General features: G+C 36.0%; 2 protein-coding genes across 4 annotated transcripts in view; one reads left to right on the plus strand and one right to left on the minus strand.

The window, feature by feature from the left end:
- LOC136838607 (DNA ligase 1-like) overlaps positions 1–745 on the plus strand; it is a 45,129-nt gene extending 44,384 nt beyond the window's left edge. Inside the window, exon 6 of the mRNA XM_067103855.1 lies at positions 606–745. Within this exon, the coding sequence (XP_066959956.1) occupies positions 606–740 (135 nt within the window). The 3' untranslated portion in view covers positions 741–745. The remainder of the gene's footprint in view (positions 1–605) is intronic.
- A 9,527-nt stretch (positions 746–10,272) lies between these two features.
- Positions 10,273–26,272, minus strand: LOC136838608 (macrophage migration inhibitory factor homolog). 3 transcript variants are annotated; one of them, XM_067103856.1, is made up of 4 exons: positions 25,779–26,272; positions 19,802–19,915; positions 15,912–16,084; positions 10,273–10,542 (listed from the first exon to the last, which is right to left on the minus strand). In XM_067103856.1, the coding sequence occupies exons 2-4, from the start codon at positions 19,907–19,909 to the stop codon at positions 10,461–10,463; spliced, it is 363 nt and encodes a 120-aa protein (XP_066959957.1). In that variant the 5' UTR covers positions 19,910–19,915; positions 25,779–26,272; the 3' UTR covers positions 10,273–10,460. The 3 variants fall into 3 exon arrangements, with proteins under 3 accessions (XP_066959957.1, XP_066959959.1, XP_066959960.1); XM_067103858.1 differs by having other exon boundaries at positions 15,971–16,084; positions 25,779–25,918; XM_067103859.1 differs by lacking the exon at positions 10,273–10,542 and adding an exon at positions 15,090–15,453 and having other exon boundaries at positions 25,779–25,918.
- Between the last annotated feature and the right edge of the window lie 812 nt (positions 26,273–27,084).

Consider the following 27,084-nt stretch of genomic DNA (forward strand, 5'->3'; position numbering starts at 1 on the left):
TTGTTATAACTATAAAACTGTTAAAGATGTTGCTATGAAATTTTCACTCTAGTTCTTGTGTTATTATAAAATTTTGTTAGAGATATGATTACAATCTAAGTAAATTTTTTATGAACAATACTTGTTACATACAAATATTACTAAAATGTCATGTGGCTTGAGGTCATTTGAAAGAATTATAATGTGCCCCAATTGCCAAAAGGTTCCCATGCTTGCTGTGAATGAAGGGTTAATTCTTTGTTTTTCTAATCCGTCATGGAAATTGTTGTATGTGAAAAAATATATGCTATAGCTTTTAATTGCCTTTTTTAACAAAATCCCTCTTACCTCTTCAGACTCAGTTTTCACAAGTGCTGAGTGCTTGTCTTACTCAGGAAATTTGTTTACACCACATAACAATTAGTTTCATGTCTGTCTGGATACAGTATATTTAAGGCAGAATTTAAAAAAGAAATAAGGGCTAACACAAAGCAGTTAAAAAAATTTATAAATTTATGTTTCATTAACATGTTTTGTTTGGTTATTGTTCTGTGTCTTGTTAGCTATGATTTGAAACTGTATTAAAATACTAGAGTAGATAATTTAATGAGCTATTTCCCTTACAGAACAAGAAGAAAGCCAAGCCAAACCCTAAAGGGAAGAAAAAGAAGCCAAGGGCGTACTCTTCTCAAGTTGGTCGTTTCAAAGATGGGGTACTGTCTCTGTCTAAAAAGGATCTGCAGAAAATTAAAAGTTCATAATGAAAGAGGCATTTTTAAAATCCCGAATGTAGTTCTTACCAAAGAAAATATTCTTTGCCAAACAAGCATACTTTAGCAGTACCTGGCAACTTATTATTGCCAATGATACAGTGAATACAAGGTGAGTCATATATCTAAAAATATTTTCTGTTATTTATAATGGTGCTTTTCTTTGTAGTTTATACAGTGTTAACCTTTTAATGATATACCTTACACATACCACCACTGTTTGGTAAATTAACCCTTAAACGCCGAGCCTCTATTTACAAAAACGTCTCCCGTATGCCGGCGGCGTTCGGTGAGTTAGCGCCGAAGCGGAAAAAAAGTTTTTCTCAAAAAATCACAGCACGCTTAGTTTTTAAGATTAAGAGTTCATTTTTGGCTCCTTTTTTTGTCATTGCCTGAAGTTTAGTATGCAACCATCAGAAATGAAAAAAAATATCATTATCATATATAAATATTGAAATATATGACAGCGCAAAAAAAATTTTTCATATATAATTTTCGCGCTGTGAGCAAAACGGTTAAAGCTAACGGATTATTTTGTTTTTCTTTATATTGTACACTAAATTGCGATGATTTTGGTATATAACAAATTGTAAAACGATCAAAGCAACACAGAGAAAATATTATCACAAAATGATGCATGAATTAAGTAACGTGCTGACATAAAAAATGTTTTTTCAAAAATTCACCATAAATCGAAATATTGTGCTAGAGACTTCCCGTTTGTTGAAAAATGAAGTTAATTGATTGAATATCACTAGACTGTAAGTGTTTTAGCTTACAATTGCAGTTTTGACCATTTCGGTCGAGTTAAAGTTGACCGAAAGTCGAATTTTTCTATTTATCATGATTTATATGAAAATATTTCAAAACTGATAAAAGCTACAACCATGAGTTATTTTCTGTTGTATTGTACATGAAATTGCACACATTTTCATATATAAAACCTTATGTAACGACTAATATAAAACAGTGAAAATATTACGACAACGTGACGAAAGAATTTCTGAGATGTTCGGCCGAGTTACCGCGCAGATATAAGGAAAATGTTTTTTTAAAAATTCACCATAAATCGAAATATTGTGCTAGAGACTTCCAATTTACAGTATTGCAAAATGAAGGGAAATGATTGAATATTACTAGAATGTAAGAGTTTTAGCTTACAATTGCGTTTTTTTACCATTTCGGTCGAGTTAAAGTTGACCGAAGGTTGAAATTTTGGCAGTTATCATGATTTATGTGAAAATATTTCAAAACTGATAAAAGCTAGCATTTTCTGTTGTATTCTAAATGAGCTATTTTCCGTTTTGTATTCTACGAAAATGAAATTTTGAGATGTTCGGCGAGCAGGCGTAAGGAAAGTTTTTTTTTTTTTTTCATTCATATAAAAGTTTAGATAACGACATTTTTTTAATGTAAAACGATGCAAACATTACGTTGTCGACAACGTGATTTCATTTTAGAATACAAAGAAATTCTGAGAAATATTTTATAAATCATATGTTCATGCCGCATTTTCATATAGTTTGTAACGACTAATGCGCGACAACGCAGACGAAAGGAAAAAGTTTTTTTTTTTTCCAGAAATTCATCATAAATCGAAATATTGTGCTAGAGACTTCCAGTTTGTTGCAAAATGAAGGTACATGATTGAATATTACTAGAATGTAAGAGTTTTAGCTTATAATTGCGTTTTTTTTACCATTTCGGTCGAGTTAAAGTTGACCGAAGGTTGAAATTTTGGCAGTTATCGTGATTTATATGAAAATATTTCAAAACTGATAAAAAGCTACAACCATGAGTTATTTTCTGTTGTATTCTACATGAAATTGTGCACATTTCCATATATAAAATTTTATGTAACGACTAATATAAAATGAAGCAAACATTACGACAACGTGACGAAAGAATTTCTGCCGCGGACGTAAGGAAAAAGTTTTTTTCAAAAATTCACCATAAATCGAAATATTGTGCTAGAGACTTCCAATTGGTTGCAAAATGAAGGTAAATGATTGAATATTACTAGAATGTAAGATTTTTAGCTTACAATTGCGTTTTTTTACCATTTCGGTCGAGTCAAAGTTGACCGAAGGTTGAAATTTTGGCAGTTATCGTGGTTTATATGAAAATATTTCCAAACTGATAAAAGCTACAACCATGGGTTGTATTTTGCTGTATTTTACATGAAATTGCGCACATTTTCATATATAAAACTTTATGTAACGGCTAATATAGAACAGTGCAAAAATTATGACAAAATGACGAAAGAATTTCTGAAATTTTCGGCCGAAGTTACAGCAGCTGGCGTAAGAAAAAGTTTTTTCAAAAATTCACCATAAATCGAAATATTGTGCTAGAGACTTCCAATTTGTTGTAAAATGAAGGTACATGATTGAATATTACTAGAATGTAAGAGTTTTAGCTTACAATTGCGTTTTTCGACCATTTCGGTCGAGTCAGAGTTGACCGAAGGTTGAAATTTTTTGTAGTCAACGTACGGTACGTCCACTTGGCACCCAACAGACAATTTTAGTCGACGTATGATACGTCCAGTAGGCGTTTAAGGGTTAAGTACCTTCCAGTTTTTAGCACAGCATCACAGCTTTTTCCATTTTGTTTTTGGTGGGGCCCCTACACCATTCCTTCATCAGCTGTGCCTCTTCGGTCTTGTCGTGCGCCTGGACCTTATACGTCTGCTCCTTCCAACTCCTTTGTTCAAGCCTTGCTGGAGAGACTCGAAGGAATGTTCTCCTGATCGGGACCATTCCTCTTTTAAGACAAAAAGCCCTTGGTCTCACTTGCACAGCTGTGACTACTCTTCACGTAACCCACGGTCTTGCTCGTTCGGCCATAACTATTCTCCATGTAATGAGAGTCCCTTACGGTTGTGGACTCAACCACGGCTGTCATCTAATAGTCCACTTTCTTGTTCTCATGGACAGGACCTTGATCAAGACAGGGTCCCTGCTTCTTCGGTTGAATGATGTATCCCCAAGAAAGTCCTGGGCCCCGATCATTCCTATGCTCCAGTAATCAACAAAGATGCAAGTGATCTCACTACTTTGCTTGACAGACTGGATCGAGAATCTCGTGCCCTGGAAGCAGAAGGCCCTCTCCCTCTCAGTGCAGATAACCAAGAACTGTTGACAACGTATGCAGAAGTAGTGAAACTCATTCATGGATACAACGAACTACCTGAAGGGACTGTAGCTACCAGTTCAAATTATCCTTCTGGTCTCGAGGCCCTTGTGGTCCCAAGAGAGAGACAAGGGCATCGTTGGGCTTACCATGCTCCATTATTTTTATTATTATTATTATTATATTGTTATTATTACCACAGCTACCACCCTACTTACTAACATTCAAGTTATGAGCATTCAGAGATACGAACAGACAGGGTCACGAGTTAAAATTGTGTTTGGAATGCAAAAATTAGAGACATGACACACCTAATATCTCATCCATGACCTGCAAAAGATGGGAGCAAAGAGTGTGAGTCACATCTATTTGTCAACATTTAACTGAGTTTAGCATCCCATTTTCTCGACCAATCAGCTTTCAGTTGGTATTTTCTGATGGAGGGATACTAGACAAATTTGTGAAGTCCAACATGAAGAGGGTGGATGTAATCTAGATGATGAAATCATCAGAAAGGTTAAGGAGATGGAAAAGTGTACGTGGAATGTTGAGTGTAGATGTTATTTGCTTGAGCTACGTAAAGGACGAGTTGTTGCATGGGAAGCGGTACATGAACAGGATGCCGAATGCACTTTTGCCAAAGGACAGGAAGTCGAACCCATGATGCCGAATGGACAAGTGGTCAAAATCCATAATGTTGAGTGGACATGTAGCTTAAAGTTTACTATGCCGAACGGTTTACAGTAAAGTTATTAGAAGTTTATTTAAAAATTGTGAGCTAAAGTTCGCAGAAACGTTAATCCTTCTTTATTTTAAGAATTGCAAACGGTTTTTATTCTATCGTTAATGGTATCTTATTTCTTGTTAGGCCGTGATATGTCAATCCCTATAGATGCCTGCTTCATTAAAATTTCATTGGATGCCTGCTCATTTCTAATAACTTTTGGTAGCTTGGTGACTGTAGGATGAGTTACATCGAGTCTCTTTTTAAAACCCTGATGCCAGCCTTCGAGAGAATTATTAATTCTCGGCAAGTTATCATTAACTCGAGTGTGGACAGACCATAAGTCAACATAAAAAATTGGTCTCCTTTGACGCCCTCTTTGGCTTATTCCCACCCACGTAATTTCAAAATGTACCAGAAAATCACTTAATAGGTCATCAGTTTCAGCAGTTATGGAATTCACTATCTGGTCAGATAACTCATGCACATCTGTGGGTGGGATAAAAGCAGGTGCTTGTAACTGCTTAATAAAAAGGGCATTGCCGGGTTCAACATACTGTTGTTGCGGTCCACAAGACTGGATATTTTGCCATAAACATTGGCCAAAGTGAAAGAAACAACCTCTTACTGATGTATTAGGAAAGTGTTTTTTGATGCCATTTATTGTTGCTCGTTCAAAGTCTGTTGTTACTGAATCTGGATCCTGAACGCCTTTGTTTTTGAAAAATGTGAACATTTCGTCATAAGTTTTCTCTTCTTTGTTACTTGCAGTGTAGTACACTAGGCAAGGTTTTGCTCTCTGAAATAATAGTATGGAGTGTACAGCTGTTTGCCAAGAGGAGCAGAGTCAAATGTGCCATCGCCAAACCATGTCTGTTTACTAGATAGTAATTTCAAATTCTTCTCTTGAAAAAATGGTAACAGCAGTATTTCATAGAGCCGAAAGTTTTCTCCACATGCTGTTATGTTCAAGTCTTCACTCTCGGTACCATTTCTTGCTTGCCTTAGCATTCGTCCAAGTGTTTCTCTCTTAGGCAGGGAACCAGCAGTGCTTAGAGGCAATTCTTCCAAGACATTGTTAATTACACTCCTTGTCGCCTTTCCTGTCAGTTTGGCTCTAGTTTTCATAATATCCAAAGCTTTTAAAACTCTTATTCTGAGCACCATCCAGAGGATGTGAATGATTTGAAGCACTGCCTTGTTCAGTAGCATACATAGTTCTGATTCTTGCATTACACACTTCGTTTCCCACACCTCCTGTATGTGGTTTCCTTAACTTTTTTATCAACAATGTATGAGTGTCCATTAAGGAGCTTTTTTGCCACCATGCACTGTTTTTATGAATTCCATGTTCAAACTGTATGGTAAAATGTTTTTCAGGAACTCTCTCATTAAATCTTAAGTGCAAGATTCGTAAATTGGTTAATAAGTGCAAGATTCGTAAATTGGTCATTAAACTTTGTGTTTTTTTTTTTTTTTTTTTTGCCATTCAGTTTTATGTCCGTTCGGCTTTGTGTCCATTCAGCATCATGGGTTCGACTTCCTGTCCTTCGGCAAAAGCGCATTCGGCATCCCGTCCGAGCACATGGGAAGCAGCAGTTTTGGTTGTAAGTATAGACGAGTTAGAGGAGGTTAAAGGTGAGTTCATGGTTGTGAGTGATGAGCAAATGGCTTTTTGTTTTTTGATTGGAGTGGACTTTTTTGAGAAATGATATTGCAATTGATGTGGGTAGTGAGTGTGTACGGTACATTTTGTGGGGTTGACTCTTGAGGGTATTGGCCACATGCCGAGTGATACCCCTATCTACTGTCTCTTCTTGTCAAGGCACCAAGAGAGCTGCCCCCTTGGCTCACCCCTCTGTCAGCAAAGTGTTCGTCAGCACTGCCAGGAGGTACACAGCACCTTCACACATATAGGTTATCCAGCATCTCTTCCTGTGAGAGAGGCTTTTCTGGCAGGGCTGCAAGGGAGATGTCTGGGTATCTTAGATATTCCTCTACAGTCATGTACCAGGGAAAGTGGGCCATCCCCTGTGATTTGTGCCATAGAAGGGGTATCTCTCTGGGTGGAGCGTCTGTTCAGCAGGTTGCAACACTCTCAACTACGTTCACTGAAACAGGTTCCTCTCAGTAACTGCACTTAAGAGCTATCACTAACCTGTTGCAGGTTTTCAAACTGAAGGAGCTGAGGGCTGTTCCTCTTAGCTCTGGCTCTGACAAAAAGGGTAGCAGGGTTGCATAGCCTGTCCTATCTTGTCCAGAGTTTAGAAGGGTAGGGATCTCTCTCATCCTCCTAGTACCTGAGTTTGTGGCCAAAAACTAGGACCCGTCTGTCCCGTACAAGTGGTCCAAGAGATTCATGATCTCCTCCTTCTGATGCTCTGCCTGGTCCTTGTTGTCAAGTACTTTTTGAATAAATCCCACTCCCAGGGGCTGGATTGTGGGAACCTTTTCATTAGTACAGGTAAATGCAAGAAGGGAGTGTCTAGGAACACCTTTCTTTCTGGCTTCATGAAGTAATCAGATGGGCCAAAACCACCTCCATCAAGGAGGTTGGCCTCCCTTCCCTTGTGAGTGCTCGTGAATTTGTTTGCGGGTCTGTTCTTTGCATTTTGGAAGAGCTTTTTGATTGTCCAGTTAATGAGGGCAGGTGTCTGATGTTGTCAGACCACCTTTACCTCATTCTGCCTGAGGGATGTCTCTTGCAAGTCCTTACATGTTCTCATTGGGATTTGGGGTGGTTGCCCAACAAGTCATGTAGTCACCTGAGCTCTAGATTAGACAGGGTCAGTATCTCATCTCTTGTGTCTAAGGTACAGTGTAAGTCTGAAAGGTGTGCAAGATGAATGACTAGGTTCACTTCACCTTATTCTATCTGGAGCAGCGTCCTGGCCAAAGTATGTGCTGGAGTCAAACGAGTTACAGGTACACTTTGGGTATCGATTCTACCTGGGAGAGGGAAACATCCCCTTGTCCTCTTGTTCAACAACAAGGGGATAAGAGGGCATGGTAGTTTAGCCCTGAACCCTTTACTTGTAACAGCAAGAACTAAACTGCCTTCTGACGTGGTGTCTTAATGGGAGACATCATGGTTCTCTGAGCGCATTCCAACTCAATTAACCCCTTCTTGCTTTAGAAAGGGCACTCAGGCTCAGGGCCCACCTGCTCCAGCCAACTTTTTTTTTTGCCAAACCAGTAGGTGGTTATAGGAGTCATGCTTCCCCCTGCTTACAAGGTAATCCAGTCAGTTGTAAGGGATTGACCTCTCTCCCAAGAAGCAAGTCTTATATAAAAGGCAATGGTTTGTTTTCTTGTAGGAACAGATAACAAATTTTGAATAACATTTTGTATTTTCTCTAGGTATATAAACCAGGGCTTCTAATATTTAATCCCACATCAGTCACACTGCTCAGTCCCTCTGGCTGTAGAAAAAGTGAAGGCAACGGTTGGTGAGGGATACTCCCCTCCTCACCCCTATTTCCACCTGTTAACCCCCTGTAGGGGGGGGTTAGTGCCATCAGTGCACCTCATGCACTTAAGGGTCTTTGCAGTGTCCCTTCAGCCCTTAGCTGCAACCCTTCATTCCTTTCACTGTACCTCCATTCATATTCTCTCTCTTCTATCTTCCTTTCTGCCCTCTCCTAACAATTGATTCATAGTGTGACTGCGAGGTTTTTCTCGTTACACCTTTCAAACCTTTATCCTACATTCCATTCTATTCCATTCCACCTGTTAACCGCCTGGTAAACTACCTTGTTACCAAATTTCAACCTGTTTCCAGCGCGTGCTGAAAGATACTCCTATATAAAAGGCTCTGGTTTGTATACCCAGGAGAAGTACAAATTCATATTCAAAATTTATGTTGTTCAATTTAGCAAGAACTGTCAACACACAAGGCAAAATAACTGCACACATTTTCCTTGCAAAAACAAAACACAAAATTTGTTGATAATAGGGCACAGGTTCTTTATGGGGCAGATAACTGATGCTCAATAAACAACTGAAGTATGCAAACAGTGGGACATACTAAGTTACCATGGTAACAAAGGTCCTACTCTCATGAACAGGAAGTGTCTGTCATGAATATTTGTTCACTGTCCACCCCTACAGGCAATAAAGAAAGCATTGATTACATGCATTTGTTAACCATCCTCTCTCACAGATCTGTAGTTTCTCTGCATTCTAATACTTTAAAGTACTAAGGTGGTTATTCTCTAAGGATGAGAGGTTGTCTGCTTGGGCGTGCTCACTTCACTGACTGACAACCCTAGATTACTTAGATTTCTCCAGTAGGTACAAAATTTAATTTTTTTTATTGCAATCTTGCAGTTTTGTTAAGACATCACTCCCCTTACTTGTGTGTGAGATCAGAAGTCAGGGCCTGGGACTGTCCATACCTTTTTAGAGGAACTGTTTTTCTAGGTAATGAGGGCAGGTGTCTATTGTTGGCACACATCCCTTGCCTCTTTCTACCATAGGAATTACACCTGTAGGTTCCTGTATACCTGTATACCTTCGCATTGGGACCTGCTGTGGCTGCTCTACAAGTTGTACACACAAGTATCTTTTTCTTAGTATAAATCTACAAGTATCTTTCTCTCTTAGTATAAATCTACAAGTATCTTTCTCTTAGTATAAATCTTGGGAGTATAAATGCAGTGAATGGACTCTTTCTTCCCTTCCTCCTTTTGGAAAACCACATGTAGGCCAAAGTATGAGCTAGGTCAGGCTAGCTACAGGTAACTACACTTCAGGCACCCAATCTTAGCTTAGTTGTTAAGAGGTGTCTTCCTCCATTTTCCTTTTTGATGGGGGAAGGGCACAAGGAGCACTACATTCTGAACCCATCACTTGGTAATAGCCAGAATTAGTTGCCCTCTGACTTTAATTCCCTTATGGGATATCTCATGGTTCAGTGTTTCCCTTACTTAGAGATCTTCTCTCAAGCAGTCTCACTCATGCCCAGGACTCTACCGCTCAGTCATCTGGAATGCAAGACCAGGTAAGGGGTCTCAGGAGTCATCACATTGTCTTCTCTATGCAACCTCGAGCATAACAATTCCAGGTGGTGGTGAACTCCAATCAGTTGTCTGAGACACCCTTCTACCCAAGGATTGTCTCCTTAAAAGGTATTGGTTTGTATTTCCATAGTTAAGTTACTCCTATTTTTCCTGTGTATACAAACCTGTCTTATATAACATGATTCCTGTGGCCAAAGGAAAAAGTGATGAGTGTTATTTGGTGTTTAAGGAGTATTCCCTCACTCATCCCTCATTACTACTAGTTAATGACATTGTAAGATCAACACCTGTTTCAGCTCATACTGAGGAGTACTCATATAATAAAAGACTTTGCTTTATATACATAAGAAAAGTACAAATTACTTTAATAATTTGTTATATTCTTATGGTAATGAAGTAGCCTTTAAATCCATTGGTTTTTTAAAATATATAAAAAGTATGTACATGTTTTGTTCTTTTTGTAGTAGTTATGATACTGGATTTACATGATTCTGGTGAGAGGGTGTATTTAGGTTTTTATTGAGCTTTTTTATGAAAATTATATTCGACCATGAGTTGCTCTGACTTTAGTTACATGTATAAAACAAACAAAATTACATAAATTACCCAAGAATTATGTAAAACGAAGAGTAAATGAAAGTGATACAAATTAAAAATTTATTACTTTCATATATCTGTAACAATACCTTTCAGGAACATAAACTTGATTTTTTCCATTCTGACTAATATTTAAACATAATAGTAAAAGCAATCAAAACTCCCAATGGAAACTAAATTTGTAAATAAGAATTTTAATACTTTAGAGAATTTTAAGGCTAACCATCAAACATATCAGCGCCCCAAGATCTGATGGAATGTTGTTCCTTTGTAGCCAATATTGGAAGAAGCTGCATCCACAAATGTGATGTACATCCTGTAAAAGAAATTAAATTGTACATAAAAGGTTTTGTATATGAAGATTGGTATTTGAATGCAACAAAATTACATAGTAAGGGAAAGCTATAATTTATCTGTTGCTTCAGTTTAGAACTTTAGTAAATGTGTAAGAAAGTGAAAGAACAAAATTTCTATATGGTAGGAAGAACTAATTTGCTGTGGTTATAGATGATTATTAATTTGCTGATGTTGTAATGAAGTCAAATGATGCCCTCTTATGTAACATTAGTTTCTGTGTATATGGAGGATGTACAGAGGCTGTGTGGTGGGTGGGTTTGCTAAATCATTTGGTCAGGAATTGGTTTATCAAAGCTAGCAGATTCCTGAATCATTCTTTTGTACAGAAAGTTGGTCTTGTAATGTTCTCACAGTTTTGCAGAAAAGGAAAATTTCCCAAATATTTTCAAAAGTAAGCTTGGTTATTTTTGTGTGTTAGCTGCCTAACTAGTGTTTCCCCCAGAATTGTTCATGGGATTGCCAACTTTCATTTTCTTCAGCTTTATTCCAGTATTTATTTCTTTCAGTATGAAGTGTTAAAACATGAATTTGGATGAGATGTTAGATGCTAATACAAAATTACATAACGTTTATCATTAAATAATTAAAATCTCACTTTTTTTACAATCATAAAATAATTTCCCCAGTTCACTTGGCTAATTCCACTTCTGATTTGCTCACTGTTTTTACAGACTGTCATTACTAAAGCACAGTACCATTGTTTTAGCAAGCTATGTTATGTTATTATGTACTGAAATTATAATTACAATTTAATATACAAGATTGCAGACTTCAATGGGGTTCTTAGTGCAATATGAGTTGCTGGACTGTCAATTAGTGGTGCCACTGTGTAATGACAGGTTGCTGTTCTAGGAGAGGCTTACATATTCAGCTTTGCCTTACTTTCAAAGATAGGTTTGCATACTATTGAACACCTTTGGCATATTCAGACATCTTTTATAATCTGAGATTTGCTTTCATACCAATAGTTTCACATATCAGGAACTATACTGTATTAGGTAGTTCTATAAAGATAACATAAAAGAGCTTAAATATTGCAAGTGCTTTACAGCTAAAACAGAATATAGCAATTAACAAACTATCCACACTTGAACTTGGTTCATCTCTACCAATGAGCAAATAGTTAAAAAATACACTAAAGTGCTTAAGGTATATGCATTTAGAAACTTATGTGAACAAAGTAGTTCTCAAAAATACCCATATTCAGGATAGGGCACACAATTACCAAGCCTACGAAGCAAAACAGTATATATTAGAATTAAAACACACATTCATAACTAAAACACACATTCATAACTTTGGATACTTGAATAATACATGTCAGCAGCAACAATGCAGCATTTTCTTTAGATTACTTTCATTTAATAACAGTGCTACATACAAGCATATATTGTTATGTAATGAATAAAAAGCCGTAAATTTAGCAAGCAAGCAAGCAAGCTTCTACAAAACGATAAAAAAAAAAACAGATACAAAAGGCTCACAACTGACTTAACTAGCTGCTACAAAAACACATGGTTACAAGCAAGGAAAGGATTTATGTAAACGAGTGTTCTCTTGAAGCAAGAAAACAGTTTGAGTTACTATAGCTATAGCACAGTCCAGGGTCTGAGAACTTGGTTACCATATTAGATCAGTTGTTGTAAAGCAACAGCAGTTGTAGTTATAGCTAAAAGTAGAGTATGAATCACTATTGCGTTCCCCATTGTACTAACCTTAATGTATTTCCAGTAGCTGTGCACATTTCAGTAGTGTTTTAGATTTTCTCATTTAAAGAGCATGGTTTTGAACTTGACTGTTGATACTCTCACAAAATGCTAAGTGGATATGCTTATCAGATACATCTGCCATGCCAATGGTTTTGCATTTCTTATAGTACCTTTATTTCAGGAAACTTTCAGAAAGTATAATTCATAATTACTATATAAAACTAGATATATTAATAAAAATAAATGCATGCATGAAAACATTCTAAGGCATACAATCTATATACCACATCCTTTGGTTCCTGATTTTTTCAAGCTTCATTTATCAGTAATGCAATGCAGTAGACCACTGGTATTCGCGAGGGTTAGAGACCTCAAACACCCGCGAATAGCTAAAATTCCCGAATACTTGAGAACCCCCTCTAAAAACATTTAAAACTGCCTATTTTAATAGTTCAATCACCAAATATACCTTAAACTATCATCCTAAAATCCTTAAATATTAAAGTCATCTGACAGCATTACCCTTAAAATATATGGCTTACAGCTACTAGTGAACACTCCTACAACTGTTATTCTTACCAGGGCAAAAACTAATGAAGTTAACCCTATATTCAGACATTCACATTTTCTTGCATACAGTATTCAAGCCTTACCATTTTCTTTTAACGTAGATAGGTGTGACATTAGTACATCGTTTGGCGAACTTTTTTTAAGAAAAAAAAATACAGTGCTCCCCCATTTTTTATGCGGGAATAGGTTCCAGAACCTACAGCGGAAGTGCAAAAATCCCCTCTAAAAATGCTTATAACTGCCAAATACCTTATACCCCTTAAACTAAAACACTTACAACTGCCTATTATAATATTCCACTGCTTAATTTGATAGTTCAAACAAAAATATACCTCAAATTATCATACTAAAACAATTTAATATTTTATAACAAAACTACACCCCAAATCATCACACCAAAATACCCAAAGTAACCATACATTACAGTACTCTCCTACTACTGTTACTCTTTAAATAGACTATATACACCCCTAAAATGCTTATAACTGCCTATTTTAACAGTTCATTGCCAAACTTGATAGTTCAAACAAAAATATACCTCAGACTATCATCCCAGAACACCCTAACATCATTTCAAAGTCATGTTGCAATATTAAGTTCAAGCCTACAACTGTTACTCTTTAAGTATCCCTTATCAATCACACCCATGTTTTCTTTGGCCTACGTCACTTTGCGCATTGTTCTGCCCATACTGTATGTAACGCATTGGGCGTATATTTTCCTGTGTTGTATATTTTCCTGTGTTGTAAGATGATTTTGAAATTATATTTACTGTACAGGCAGGTATTTTAGGATAGTACTACTGTATAGAGCATATCTAAAATACGTGGGTAGTTCAGATCAACAGGACGTACATACCTCCAAACAGAATGCTAGGTTTGCTGTTTGTTAATTACGTAATGATAGTATTTTTGTGACTACAGACAAATAGATGTATGATAAAAAAAATTATATACTACAGTAAGTTGTTATTAATCATTGAAATGTCATTAATATCATTTCAAAGTCACCTTAAACATTTTATCCTTAAAAATATATATGTAAGAGAGAAGGAGAGAGAGAGGGATATTTTTCAGTATTATTCGTAGCTATTTTACTTAACCACCAAATGGGCAACATAATAATAATAACAATAATAGTAATAATAATATACTGTGATTAAAAATTTATGCATTTCTATAGTAAATTATGTGAAATTTTAAACAAACAAATACATATTCCCAATATTTTCCAAAGCTCTGAAGTGAGGGGGAGAGGTTGGGCCTGTCATATATGTCAAATATCTGACCACGGCCATTCATGGTCAGATATTTGACATACATGACAGGTTCAGCCTCCCCACCCCCTCACTTCGGAGCTTTGGAAAAGTTTTGGAATATGTATTTGTTTAAAATTTCACATAATTTACTAGAGAAATCCATAACTTTTTTAATTACAGTATATTATTATTATTTAAAATCTCATAAATATTTGAAAATTAGTACTTAATATTAGGTAAATCATTTATCATACAAACGTGGTTAGTCCTAACCACCTCCTCCCATAAATATAATAAACTCTCTCTCTCTCTCTCTCTCTCTCTCTCTCTCTCTCTCTCTCTCTCTCTCTCTCTCTCTCTCTCTCTCTCTCTCTCTCTCTCTCTCTCTCTCTCTCTCTCTCTCTCTCTCTCTCTCTCTCTCTCTCTCTCTCTCTCTCTCTCTCTCTCTCTCTCTCTCTCAATACAGTAATTATTGAATACACAATGTTGCTCTACAAAAAAAAAGTTAGTGAAATTTTCTCCACAGACAAATGAATGATGTGTTCCACAAAAATCTACAAAAAATGAAACGCATAAAAATGGGGGCTGTACATTTTAATGATGTTTTGCTGTTTGCATTAATATCATTATTTGAATATTAGTAAATCACTTTTTTATAAAAATTATATGTTTTTAATTTCATAGCAAAACCAGTTTCTTTGTTTTAGCTTATGTGCCAACTGGAATAGTTCCAGTCTGCATTTGTAGACTTGCAGAGTATTCCTGTTTAGTGTGGTGCATTTACTTTTGTCTCATAACCTGCTTTTTCATGATAAAATGGCTAAATTTCAGAAAACTTCGCGAATAGGTGAATCCATGAATGAACCGTGAATGGTCAGGGGTCAACTGTAATGGGAAAAGACATCCATAATGCAGGATGGTAATCTTGTGCAATTTTACAAAGAAAATAATGGGTTCCTTATAACCCTATCATCCTTTGATACTTTAATACAGATGCAATGGTACATACATGAATACAAATAATAAAGAAAACCCCTACATGGGGACCTAAACTCCTTTAATTTTTGGTTTAACTTAAGAAATACCTCAAAAGCAGTTAATTACACTCTCTTGGAAGATTTACAGCAAAATAATGCTAAACCTCCAGGGAGGAGTTAACAAGAAAACAAACAAATGTATACAGTGCTGCAAAAAAAAAAGTGCTGTTTCTCCCTTTTGAAGAGATGTACTCAAGGCCAATTAATACATGAATTAACAGCCAAATTCTCAAGGTTATTCCATTGCATCCAGTAACTGCAAAAGGTTCATCATCATACATTATTAAATGCACATTCTGGAAAACAAAAATACAGTTTCATACAAATATATTGGCTAATGCAGCAGCACATTCACAGTACAGTGCTTTCTATTATAAAGCTGATTAAGGAAACTAAAAATTACATTTGAGAAATTCATGCTCCAACTAAGAAAATAAAGTAACACATCAAAACACTTAACTGAACAGTTATGCAATTAAACAAAACTAAAATGCATTTCACTCCTAAAAAAAAAAAAATTGTCAAATTAATCAACTAAAAATAAAAGAAATACAAGTTTTCATGATTGCTACACAATTACAATGTCTACCTTCACCAATAACACTTTCACATCAACCAAAAATTAACTAATTATTATTTTTAATGATCACTGCCTTTTCTACCTAAACAGCATAACTACTTGGTAGGAAGAGAAGGGATTTATTTAAAAACTACAGTATATATACAAAGACATTCTCAAATTGTTATAATTTACCTGTCATTAGGAATACCCAAGGTCTTCTCCACCAGAGCAAAAATCTTGGCACTGATTACCTTGTTTTCTGCTACACCAAGCTTCCCAATACTTAAAAGCTGAGCTGTTCCACAAGGCTCAAGTGTGCCTCCAAAGGACATTAACTGATCTGGGAGTATACGAACTGCCACATACTGCAAACAGAAAGCAAAGTTAGTATAATTACATTTCAAGAAAAAATTGTTTAAGAGATAAGTACACCTCACACTTAAGAAAAGTTTAGTATGAGGAGTTTTTAAAAAATCTGATTACATCCAGTCTCATTGAATAATGTTTGCATGAGTGGGCAGATCCCTGAGTCTTGAGTACTTAATTGTCATTACTTGTGCATCTCTGAGTGTGTTCATTGCATTTCCAAGTGAGTTCAATGTTTCGTGATATTAATCTCGTTTCAAGAATTGACTACTATTTTCACTATTCATTCTTTTTCCACAAAATTAGTGTGTATTTTGCATACAAGACGAGGTGCTTTGTAAAATGTCCTGCAATGGATATAACATTTTGGTATAACTACTGCTTGGACCACTGTGGATGTAGTTGTTAAGAACGGCGAAGCATCAACTTATAGGAGAAGTCAACTTACAGCACAGCGCTGGAACAGCTCCCCCGCCATAAGTCGAGGACCTGCTCTATATATTTAAGCAAGATGGATTATGCCTGTCAAATTTATGGATCTTCCTGTAAAACTAACTTAGAAAAACCAGATGTAGTACATAACTTGGTACTATGGATATTAACAAGGTCATACAACACTTCCCCTGTAGCTAGTATACTGTATATGTAGACTCAGGCTTAGCCCCTCTTTCAATCTACAGGGAATCACTAAGCTTAAGGTACACATCCAAATCCTTAATCTCTAACAGCAATCCAAATTGTATGTGAAAGCCTCAGTATATTGGGCAGCAAATAGACCTAGACTGCCCAAATCTCTGGACGTAAGACTTGAAGGAGAAAGTAGAGATGTTGGCATACTGACAACACCAATAAGACAGTAAGCATACCCTAAATTTCCACCTTGGTGTAAATCACCTATTGAAATATGCCCAATTGAAGAAGGGAAGAAAAATATTCCAATGAAGAAATTAGAAGGGAATTTCTTCAGCATTCCCTCCAATACAGAGTTGGAGGATGGGGTTGCCAGTGTAGTAGTAGTAGGAAATTATATAATCAAGAAGAAATTACCAACTTCCTGCTCGATATTCACAGCTTAATTATATGCCGTTCTTGAAGCTGTAAATAATAAAGGAAGATTGATGAGAGTTTTCTATTCTGACTCTAGTCTTTTATCCTCATTAAAACAGTACAGGAATGGCTGGCCCTCCTTTACTTCCATAAGCGTATCAGAGTGAGCATTTGTTGGGTACCTGCTCATGAGTATACAGTAGATGGGAATGAGAGCCAATAAGGCAGCTAAAGAATCGTTAAGATTACATAATCAGGCACTCATAAACCTCCCATACTCTGATTTTAAGAAAATTATTCATATTTATATAAGCAGGAAGTTGCAAATTAGTTGGAATAACATAATTGGTAATATGAAGTTGAGGGCATTCGACCTTCAGTTGAGAGATGGGTGGATGGCATTCATCAGTTCATCCAGACAGGGTTACTATAGCATTATTTCAACAAGGTTGTGTATAGGGCATACGCATGCTATGCATAGACACTTAATGCAAAGTGGGGAAGGGGGGCAGGCCCCAATCTACAGTTCCTGTCAAGAAGTTTTAACAGTTAAGCATTTATTAATTGATTGCCCAGTTTTTACCCAAGAGAGAGGTGCCTCACTACAAGGCAGGTCCATGAGTGAGGTACTGGATGATAACTGTGATATCGGTAAACTAATGTTTTTAAAGAAAATTAAATTTTATTTTAGAATTTAACTTATCAGATTTTACAGATTTTACAGATTTGTTTATTTAATTTTTATTAAAGACTATAGAATTTTTTAAATTTTTATCTTAATTTATAGTTTTAATGAATTTTAGCTACATTAATGTTAGATTCTAAGTGCTGAATGGTCTTAGTTGCCCCAGTGCTTGGCATGTATGACTAAAATGTATAAATCAACCAATCCTACACTTCAATTTCTCGTCAAGCACAGTCGAGGTCACCACCTAGAGAGCATATGGAAGAGAACGACCCCCAAGGAGGAGGAAGATAATTCTTCTGGACACGCTACAGCAAGTGAATGCTGGGATACCATGAAGGTGGAGGAGGTCAAAGAGCCAGTTGATACCTTGAATGTGGAAGTTGTTACAGTCACCAGAAGCAGTCACAAGGTACCAACTCACCATAAGGAAGGTTGCCAAGCAAAGCAAAGAGACTCAGGGAAGGCCACAACTCTTAATCTCTTGGCCTCCATCACAACTGAAAGAGAGGTCAGGTTAGGTGGTGTCACTTCTTTCGCTCAAAAGAGAGTGTCTGCTGGAGGAAAAATCCCCCTGAGTGAAAAGGGGCCTCCAATGGTCCTCCTTTCCCCCCAGGTGACTTTCCACTGAACGATCAGTGGGAGTCAATCAACAAGTGATTGTAGTAATTATATGTGATATTAGGCAGGAGGAAGAAACATACTGAGGACCTCCTTAGGTGTCACTGGAGTGTTACCCTCTGATAACACCAGGGAGAACCTCTTCTTCGCTGCAAACTTAACATATTGTTCTGACAGTCACTCAAAGCACCCAGAACAAAGGCTGTCTCTAATGCAGAAATGTTTTCTGAAAGAAGCGCACAAGGTGTGAGGGTCCACCTCCACTGAGAAGAGAAACCTACTGCAAGTCCTGTATGATCAGGGCAGCACCATAAATTAAGAGGCTTCACCGGGATGGAAGAGGAAGGCTCAAGCGATTTGTGGGTTTGGCTCATGCTAATATCTCAGACAAATCAACAAATGCAAAGAAAACAGGAAAGGAATACTCCAGTAAACAATTTTATTTGTAAGTGAAAACGGCAAACATTGGGAACAAAGAATTGGGCGAGACATCTGCCCTCAATAGTAGCTGGTAGCCAAGTGGAGAGCAGTCTGACAGGTGGGCAGGGCTTCCCCCTACCTATTGATAGTTAACTACTGTAATGGCCATTTCCACCTCGCGCTCTAAGCTAAATCCCTATGTAAAGAATAAAGGTTTGTATTTGTATAGGAGCAAATAATGCGTAAGCTCTTATCATATCAATCTTGATCACATTTGTGAGTGGAAGCTGCATACACTACTAACAGCAGACAGCATCTCTTGTGTCTGCAGACTATGTATGCCTGTATAAACAGGGCTTAGGATATGAACAAAAATGAGTACTGTCACTTAAGAGTAAGTTGAACAAATAAAGTGTACAGCAATTTACTTATTCCAATACAAAAAAAATTCACTTTTTTCCTATTTATAGAAATATGATATGAAAGGGCATCAGAGTGGACAAAATTTGTGTAAATGTACTGTAAGGGCCAAAAGTTCAAATATTAAACTGCTTTGTAATTTAAACGATCTTTTCACGTAAACAAACAAAAAAAATAAGGCTGCTTATCCCTGATGAGAAAGCACGGTGCAGAAAAAGTGTAGACCATTATAAAACAGAATTCAAATTGGTAAATACTTTAATGGAAACCTCTAATGCCACAAGAATAGTTAACACTTGTGCATGAGGATATCCTTTGTGTAAGGTCAACTAAGCAGGAATAGTACAAGTAGTTAAAATGCAAGAATGGTTTGACAATGGATGAAGGTAACCAGATACAGCATGGGTAAAATATTAGGTTTGTAATTGTGTAGAAAAGAGTAATTTGACATTTTTCAGTAAAAATGTATGTCGAAAAAATTTCACATTTAGCTTAAAAAGAACTACAAGGAGTGGTACCATACCTGCTCAGGTTTTCCAAGGCATGCAGCAATTTCTTTGCTGAGGGACAAAATGATGTCAGAAGTAACTTTTTCCTTTGGAATGTTTGTTGAAATCTCCAAGCAAGGCATGGTTCACTGCAAGGAACAAAATTAAATCAAAATGAGCATACACAGTGGCCCACGCTTAGACCAAAGTATGGCTCCAAAGCAAAATGCCTGTAGAATAAGCCCTTGTTTAACACCACTAAAGGGAACAGTGAATAGCCTAGCCTAACCCTAGATTAGCTGGCTAGTCCAAGCAAATGTACACTAACTTAAATAGCATACAGAATCCAAAGAAATTAGTGGTACTGTACTGTATATATTGATGGCGTATACAATAAGTGCAAAATAAACTACAAATGCCCGAAAGTAAAACCCTTTAGCAAGCTAGCCTACCCAATTCCAATTCTTAAGTAACTATCATCTCAAACAAGTAACCTATAGGTAGCAGATATATGCATATGTACAATATAATGAATGTTGCGTATAAGTACAAAAAAAAAAAAATACAACAGTTAAATGACAATACAGAATGTAAGAACCACATGTACACTACAGGTTTGGTGAGTAGGATCCAGATAGAATCCAGTACCCTAGGTTTGGTTAGGATGAATCACAGAATTTCACACTGTGATTTGCAGTCCTCTTGTTCAGGTTAGATTGGGAGGCCCCAGTCAAAGGCAGGACCAAGCACCTTGTATTGAGGTATGATATACCCCTGTAATAATCCTTTATTTTAATTTTCATTTCAATTTATTAACCTCTAGTTTATTTATTTTTCATTCTTATTTTCATTTAATTTTTTATTTTTATGATATACCCCTGTAATAATCCTTTCCATAATTCACTCAAGTCAATTCTCATTTTCCAAGTAAGGTCCCCCTGATTGTTAGATGTAAAGGAGATGAGTCAACATAGATTTTCACATAATCAAACCTGTTCAATCACAATGAAGACCATAAAAATTATATTTCAGTGTTGAATTCAGTTTTTTGGACTAGCTGTGAATACCCACAGGAAACAGTTTATATGCTTTGACCTTTTTAAGTGACCTATATACTAATTTAATTAAATGGACTAGCCATAAAAGTTAAAACAATTACCAATAACAGGTTAGAAATAATCCTAAGTTAGTTGTGACAGTGATAAGTTCCTAGTTTTTCATAACTAGGTGCCTAGCCTAGACCACCAAGACCAGGACCTTAACCAGCAGCTGATTCATTACAGTATTATTTTACAAGCTGGCCATAACTATCTGATGAAAATTATTTTTGCTAGGTACAATACAGGTCAACCATCACTGATCCGGGGTTATTGGGACCGGCAGGGTGCCAGATTAGGGATTTTCATGGATTACAGACTGGTTAGGTTAGAATACACTTAACCCAACTGTTAACCACCTCATCCTACATTTAAAATACCCTGTAAATCAGTGCAAGTTGGTTAATGAGGAAGAAAGAAAAATTAAATAAAAATCAAATGAAATTTTAATGAAGAACAGTCAAAATAAATGGTCCAGGTAATTCTGTTGACTTGCACAAGAAAGTTCATCACTGTTGCTGCCAAGGTGATAAGCTGGAATTTGCAACTGAGCACATTTACATGTTAGATGAAGGGCTGTCAGGATTCCCATTTTCTTCATCTTAGATTTTTTTTTTTATAAATTTTATGCTATTCTCATTTATATTTTTACTGTATTTTTTTCATTTTTTACTTTTACAACTCAAAAGATAACCACAATCATGTGCGTAGGGTACGTAAGAATACACAAACTTAATCGTAGGCATTGGAGAATTTGCTACAGCTTGTTTTGGTTTGTGTCAAGCTTATGATTTTTAAAAATTTATATTTTATGCCATTCTCATCTATACTTTTACTGCCTTTTACCATTTTTTATTTTCTGAAGGAAAATTATTGTGGCGGCTTTGTCTGTCTGTCCACACTTATATCTGTCCGCCCTCAGATCTTAAAAACTACTGACACTAGAGGGCTGCAAACTGGTATGTTGGTCTTCTACCCTCCAATCATTAAACATACCAAATTGCAGCCCTCTAGCCTAAGTAGTTTTTATATTATTTAAGGTTAATGTTAGCCATAATTGTGCTTCTGGCAACGCAACAACACAGGCTACCACAGTCAGCTGAGAGTTTCATGGCCCGCAGCTCATATAGCATTATACTGAGACCACCTCAAGATAGATATTTTTGGTGGCCTTGATTATGCGATGTACAGAAAACTTGATTGCGCAAAAGAAACTTTGGAGCATTTTTTACTTGTTATTTTTACAACCCAAAAGATAAACACAGTTGTACGCGTAGGGTACATACGAATGCACAAACTCATTCGCTGGCATTGGAGAACTTGCTACAGCTTGTTTGGGTTCATGTTGTTATGCTTATGACTTTTAATTTATATTTTACACTATTTTTATTAATATTTTTACTGTATTTTATCATTTTTAGTTTTCTGTAAAAGAAAACTATTGTGCTGGCTTTGTCTGTCTGTCTACACTTTTTTCTGTCCACCCTCTGATCTTAAAAACTACTGTATTTATTTATTTTGGTATGTTGATAATCCACCCTCCAATCATCATTTTTTACCACATTTCCAGCCCTCTAGCCTCATTTAGTTTTTATTTATTTAAGGTTAAAGTTAGCCATAATCATGTATTTTTATTTATTTAGGCCAGGCCACCACCGGCCCGTGGTTAAAGTTTCATGTATTTTTATTTAGCTCATTTACAGCAATATACTGAGACCACCTAAAGCTAAATCTATTTTCGGTGGCCTTGATTATACAATGTACAGAAAACTCGACTGCACTGAAGAAACTTTAGTGCATTTTTATTTGTTATTTTACAACCCAAAAGATAAATTTAATTATTTGCCTGGCTTTTATTTGAGCATACGAACTCATCCAATGGCGCTGGAGAACTTGCACCAGCTTCTTTTGGTTGGTGTTGTTACACTTATAAGTTTTTAATTTATATTTTACTTTGTTCTCATTTATAATTTTACTGTATTTTCTTTTTTTTTATTTTTACAATCCAAAAGATATTTTCATTTATGTTAGGTATTTACAATTCATCAAACTCATTTTTGGCACCGGAGAACTTGCTACAGCTTGTTTTGGTTTGTGTTGTTCTGCTTATGATTTTATTACAGTATTTATGTTTTACGATATTCTCATTGATATTTTTACTGTATTTTCTAATTTTTTATTTTTACAACCCAAAAGATAATCACAATCATGTGCCCAGCATATATACAAATGCACAAACTCATTTGCTGGCATTGGAGAACTTGATACAGCTTGTTTTGGTTGGAGTTGTTGCACTTGTGATTGTTAAAATTGATATTTTATGATATTTTCATTTATGTTTTGAAAGCTCAAACAGCAAAGTCAGGAGAGACATCCAAGGTTGATAGTTAACTACCTTGTCAGTAACGTTTTTCATTAAAGTTTCAGAAGTCATTCCCGCTTGCATTTGCAAGCTAAATCTGCATTTGTGGTAGAACAAATTGGAGTTTTTTGTTTTGTTCTTGTCTCTTTAATATGCTTAATATGAAAATCATACTAAAATTTATTGGAAGCTTATTGTTACCGGGATATTTACTAGCGAATGTTTTACCCACTCAGACTTTTTCTAAGTTCTTTGCTTATATTTTGATGGGCATTCAGTCACGACTCCTTTGGTACAGATTTGTATAACTTGTTCCTTTGATTATTTTGGCTGCACTGCAAAATTTCACAAAATTTTTTTTATTGTATGTTTTGAACATTTCTAACAATTTTGATAGCAAATAATTTGTATTTTTAAAGATACTGGAACCACTTATAGCCTACAATAATGGGGACCAATGTAGGAAACCTGGATTTTGATTGGGTAAAATTAAAGCAACACCACACATTAAGTAAGAAAGAAACTGGTGATCTAGGTTATGTTATGATGTGGAGTAGGGAGTCCAGGGAGGCAAAACACAACTGGTCAGCTAAGGACATGACATTGTAGGGTAGGGTAGGGTAGGGTAGATGAGGTTAAGTGTGGCTGAGGCAGGTCACAACCCTGCGATGTCTTTTATTTTACCTTGGGTTAATTGGGGAAGGGGGGCCTCCAGGGAGGCTAACGTTTCCCTAATCAGATATGCCTAGGGTTAGAATACACCAGTTTCACTCTTGATATTTTTCCATCCAAATAACCCATTTCCCACAGTGGTCCCCAATAACAGTCATATATGAAGATATCCAGTATCTCTAAAAATACTACTGTAATTTGCTACAAAAATTAATGGCAGAAACATTCAAAATGCACACTAAAACATACGTAAATTATATTTCCAAATCCAGAATATGATTTTGGTTTGAAGTAAAAATTTAGGGAGAGGTATTTTTTCACTTTAATTCCATTTCTCAATATGGGTATTTTTTTGGTTCTTGACTCTTTCATATAGCCCACTCAGTATGGTAAGCAAAATAAAATCTATCATAAAGCTATTGTTGCCAAGATATTTACTCTCTTCTGTTTGTTTCACTATTCATATCTGTGGGACTAATATTAAAAACACCATTCATGTGAGCAGGCCTGGTATAAGATAATAATTTCTTGGTATGCTCTTTAACCCAATCCTGCCATCAAATGCCATTAGCCAATTTAGACCAGAGAATTAACTCATTATGGGAACAATTTTCAAAATATTTATCATATCCTAGGCTTTATTAGGTGTTAATAAAGGTAAGGGTGAATGAAGACAGATTTTGTATTCTTTTATTGACGACATTCTAAAATCAAATTTTTATTTTAAGTAATACATATTTGCGGGTAATTAACGATGAAATGGCAGTTTCTTTATTTATTTTGGTTGCTTATTTACAATTTCAGCGTTATTTTTGGCGGTCGGCTTAATTAACCTTTAAGTAAAGTCCATTTCCAACAAGGGGTTCCTTACGCTATCTTCATTTATTCGTCTGTTTGTTCATATCCCGTCCGGCAAGTGCAGTACCTTGAAACTGGTTTTCTACTTTTAGGGCTTTGACATTTTGTGCATTTTTTGTTGAATGGATTTATTCGTGTTTATTACTTTTTATTTCGTTAACAAGTTTTATTTATTTACTTATTTTTATTTATGCCCGGTGCTCAGTTTTTTTTGGAAACCCCAGTTCCCATTTTTTTTTACCGTGGGGTAGAGTTCAAAGGTAAATTTAAGTTAATTATTTATTTATTTACTTCAAAAATTTATTTTTATTTATTAAGCCAAAAATTTTTTAGAAACTGATTTTTATTTTCATTTTCATTATTTTATTTATGTATCATTTTTAGTTAGTTCTACCTCATTTTTATTTTAAGTAATCCTCTGGTGTGAAGTATCATAACAGTAAAGACCTTCCATCTTCAATTGTACATGACTGTTGTCTCGCGCATTCCATGAATGGAAAGGGGTTATTTAGCTTTGCTTCCCAGGTTTGGTTATTTACCTTTTTATTTTTGTCTTCATTACCATCAACCCAACACTGCTAGGTGCAATTTGGATTGGATTGCCAGTCTGATTTTATCTGAAAATGCGTCGAAATTCCCTTAAATATCCTTGGGGAAAATTTCCTTTCAAACAAACTAAACTAGGCTAAATTCCGGCCAATTACCTAACAACTACATCTAACCTTGCCTAATACCATCTAAAAACAAAAGAAGAAAAAAGAAGTAGGCTACAATTCGATATTCAGTACCGCACTAAATTGAATTTTGTTATAGTTTGCATAGGCTACGTGTCAAATGACGGAATGACATTAACAAGATGGATTTCTTTACACTCTTCAAGTAGGGCTAAGCTAAACCAACACTTTTATTTTGCCATGCAATCCATATCGGGTACTGGTGCCATAGGTAAAATGAAAATACAAACAACTCTGAAGGGGCACAAGTTTTGTGGCATGTAAACTTCCAACAACAGAATAAACGTACCGAGAGCGTTTGACAACCTGGATGTTTTCGGGGACGTGTTAAGCTGCCGGGTGCCGTCACACGAATCACGATGACACGACACGATGCAATGTATAGACTTTGTTGCCGTGGTGATAAACACAGTTGCGAGCACACTACGCTAATTTCGCAGAGCTTTTTAACTTGATATAGTTCTTTATACCCTTTCTCTTTCATATTATAAATTACATTATTTACAATAATACTGAATTCCCTTGTTTTTTACAATTATAAATATCTTTAGCTTTACTTTATTTAATAGTACATCAGACTGCTTAGTTTAATCCATGACCATTACCTTTTTCTGCAACAAGAACCCCAAAAAGTTAAAGATGTTTCTAAACTACTGTAGTTATTACCAATATATTGTCAATAAATTTCTACTTTTAACCTTCCCCTTTCATTTTTTTTTCAACTGAGGCAGTGGCGTTGCTAAGACTGTGTTTGTTTACTACTTCGTTGCTGCCCGCAGTCATAATCAGGGTTCAGACATTGAAAAAGCCATTTTCATTGCAGTTTTGCTGTGTGACATGGTAATGAATTCGGACTGGACCCTGGAAGCAACCAACTTACTCCTGACGCCATATATCGATTAAGTCAAGTGCCTGTGTGTGTACACAGGTTATCGGCACGCGCATTCAGTGTTTGCCTATTTTCGTGACCAAGATACCAGTGTTCGGATTGTAATGTATTTTTTTTTAACTCTTCATCCCTTACACCAGATCTTTGTTAGTATGCTTGAGTAAGCTGTCTTGGTCCAGGTTTACAGTATTTTTTCCACAGACAAAATTAGCATCTTCACATTTGACGGCTGAGTTTAGTAAGCTGAAGTTCTAGCTTTGAAGGTATTTTTTCCATGAATGAAAAGGCAAAGACTGATGCTTCATTGTTTGTTTACCAATAATGCGCATGCGTTGGGTAGTGCTTCCACTTTAAGGTAAAATACCCTAATTTAGGGTAATAAGACCTCCTTAGGTAAAATACCCTAATTTAGAGTGTAAGAGGTGTAAAAGAAACGAGCAGGTAAAAGTTACTGCTACTTTATTACAGATCCAGGCAGTTTATATAGCGGCCGACTGGCGTCGAACCGCGGAAGACAATGACATTGAGCGTGACCTGAGGTCAAAACAGTTAACAATAATATGCGGCGAACAAGTACAATTTACAATATAAAAACATACAGACCTTCAATATTTTCATGATATTGCCTTGTAATACGTATATCCTCCTATAATTTTGACATATTTACTTTTTTCATGTGTTATGTTCAATGATAATGATTGTTGAA

The sequence above is a fragment of the Macrobrachium rosenbergii genome, chromosome 5, assembly GCF_040412425.1.
Source record: "Macrobrachium rosenbergii isolate ZJJX-2024 chromosome 5, ASM4041242v1, whole genome shotgun sequence".
Classification (NCBI taxonomy): domain Eukaryota; kingdom Metazoa; phylum Arthropoda; class Malacostraca; order Decapoda; family Palaemonidae; genus Macrobrachium; species Macrobrachium rosenbergii.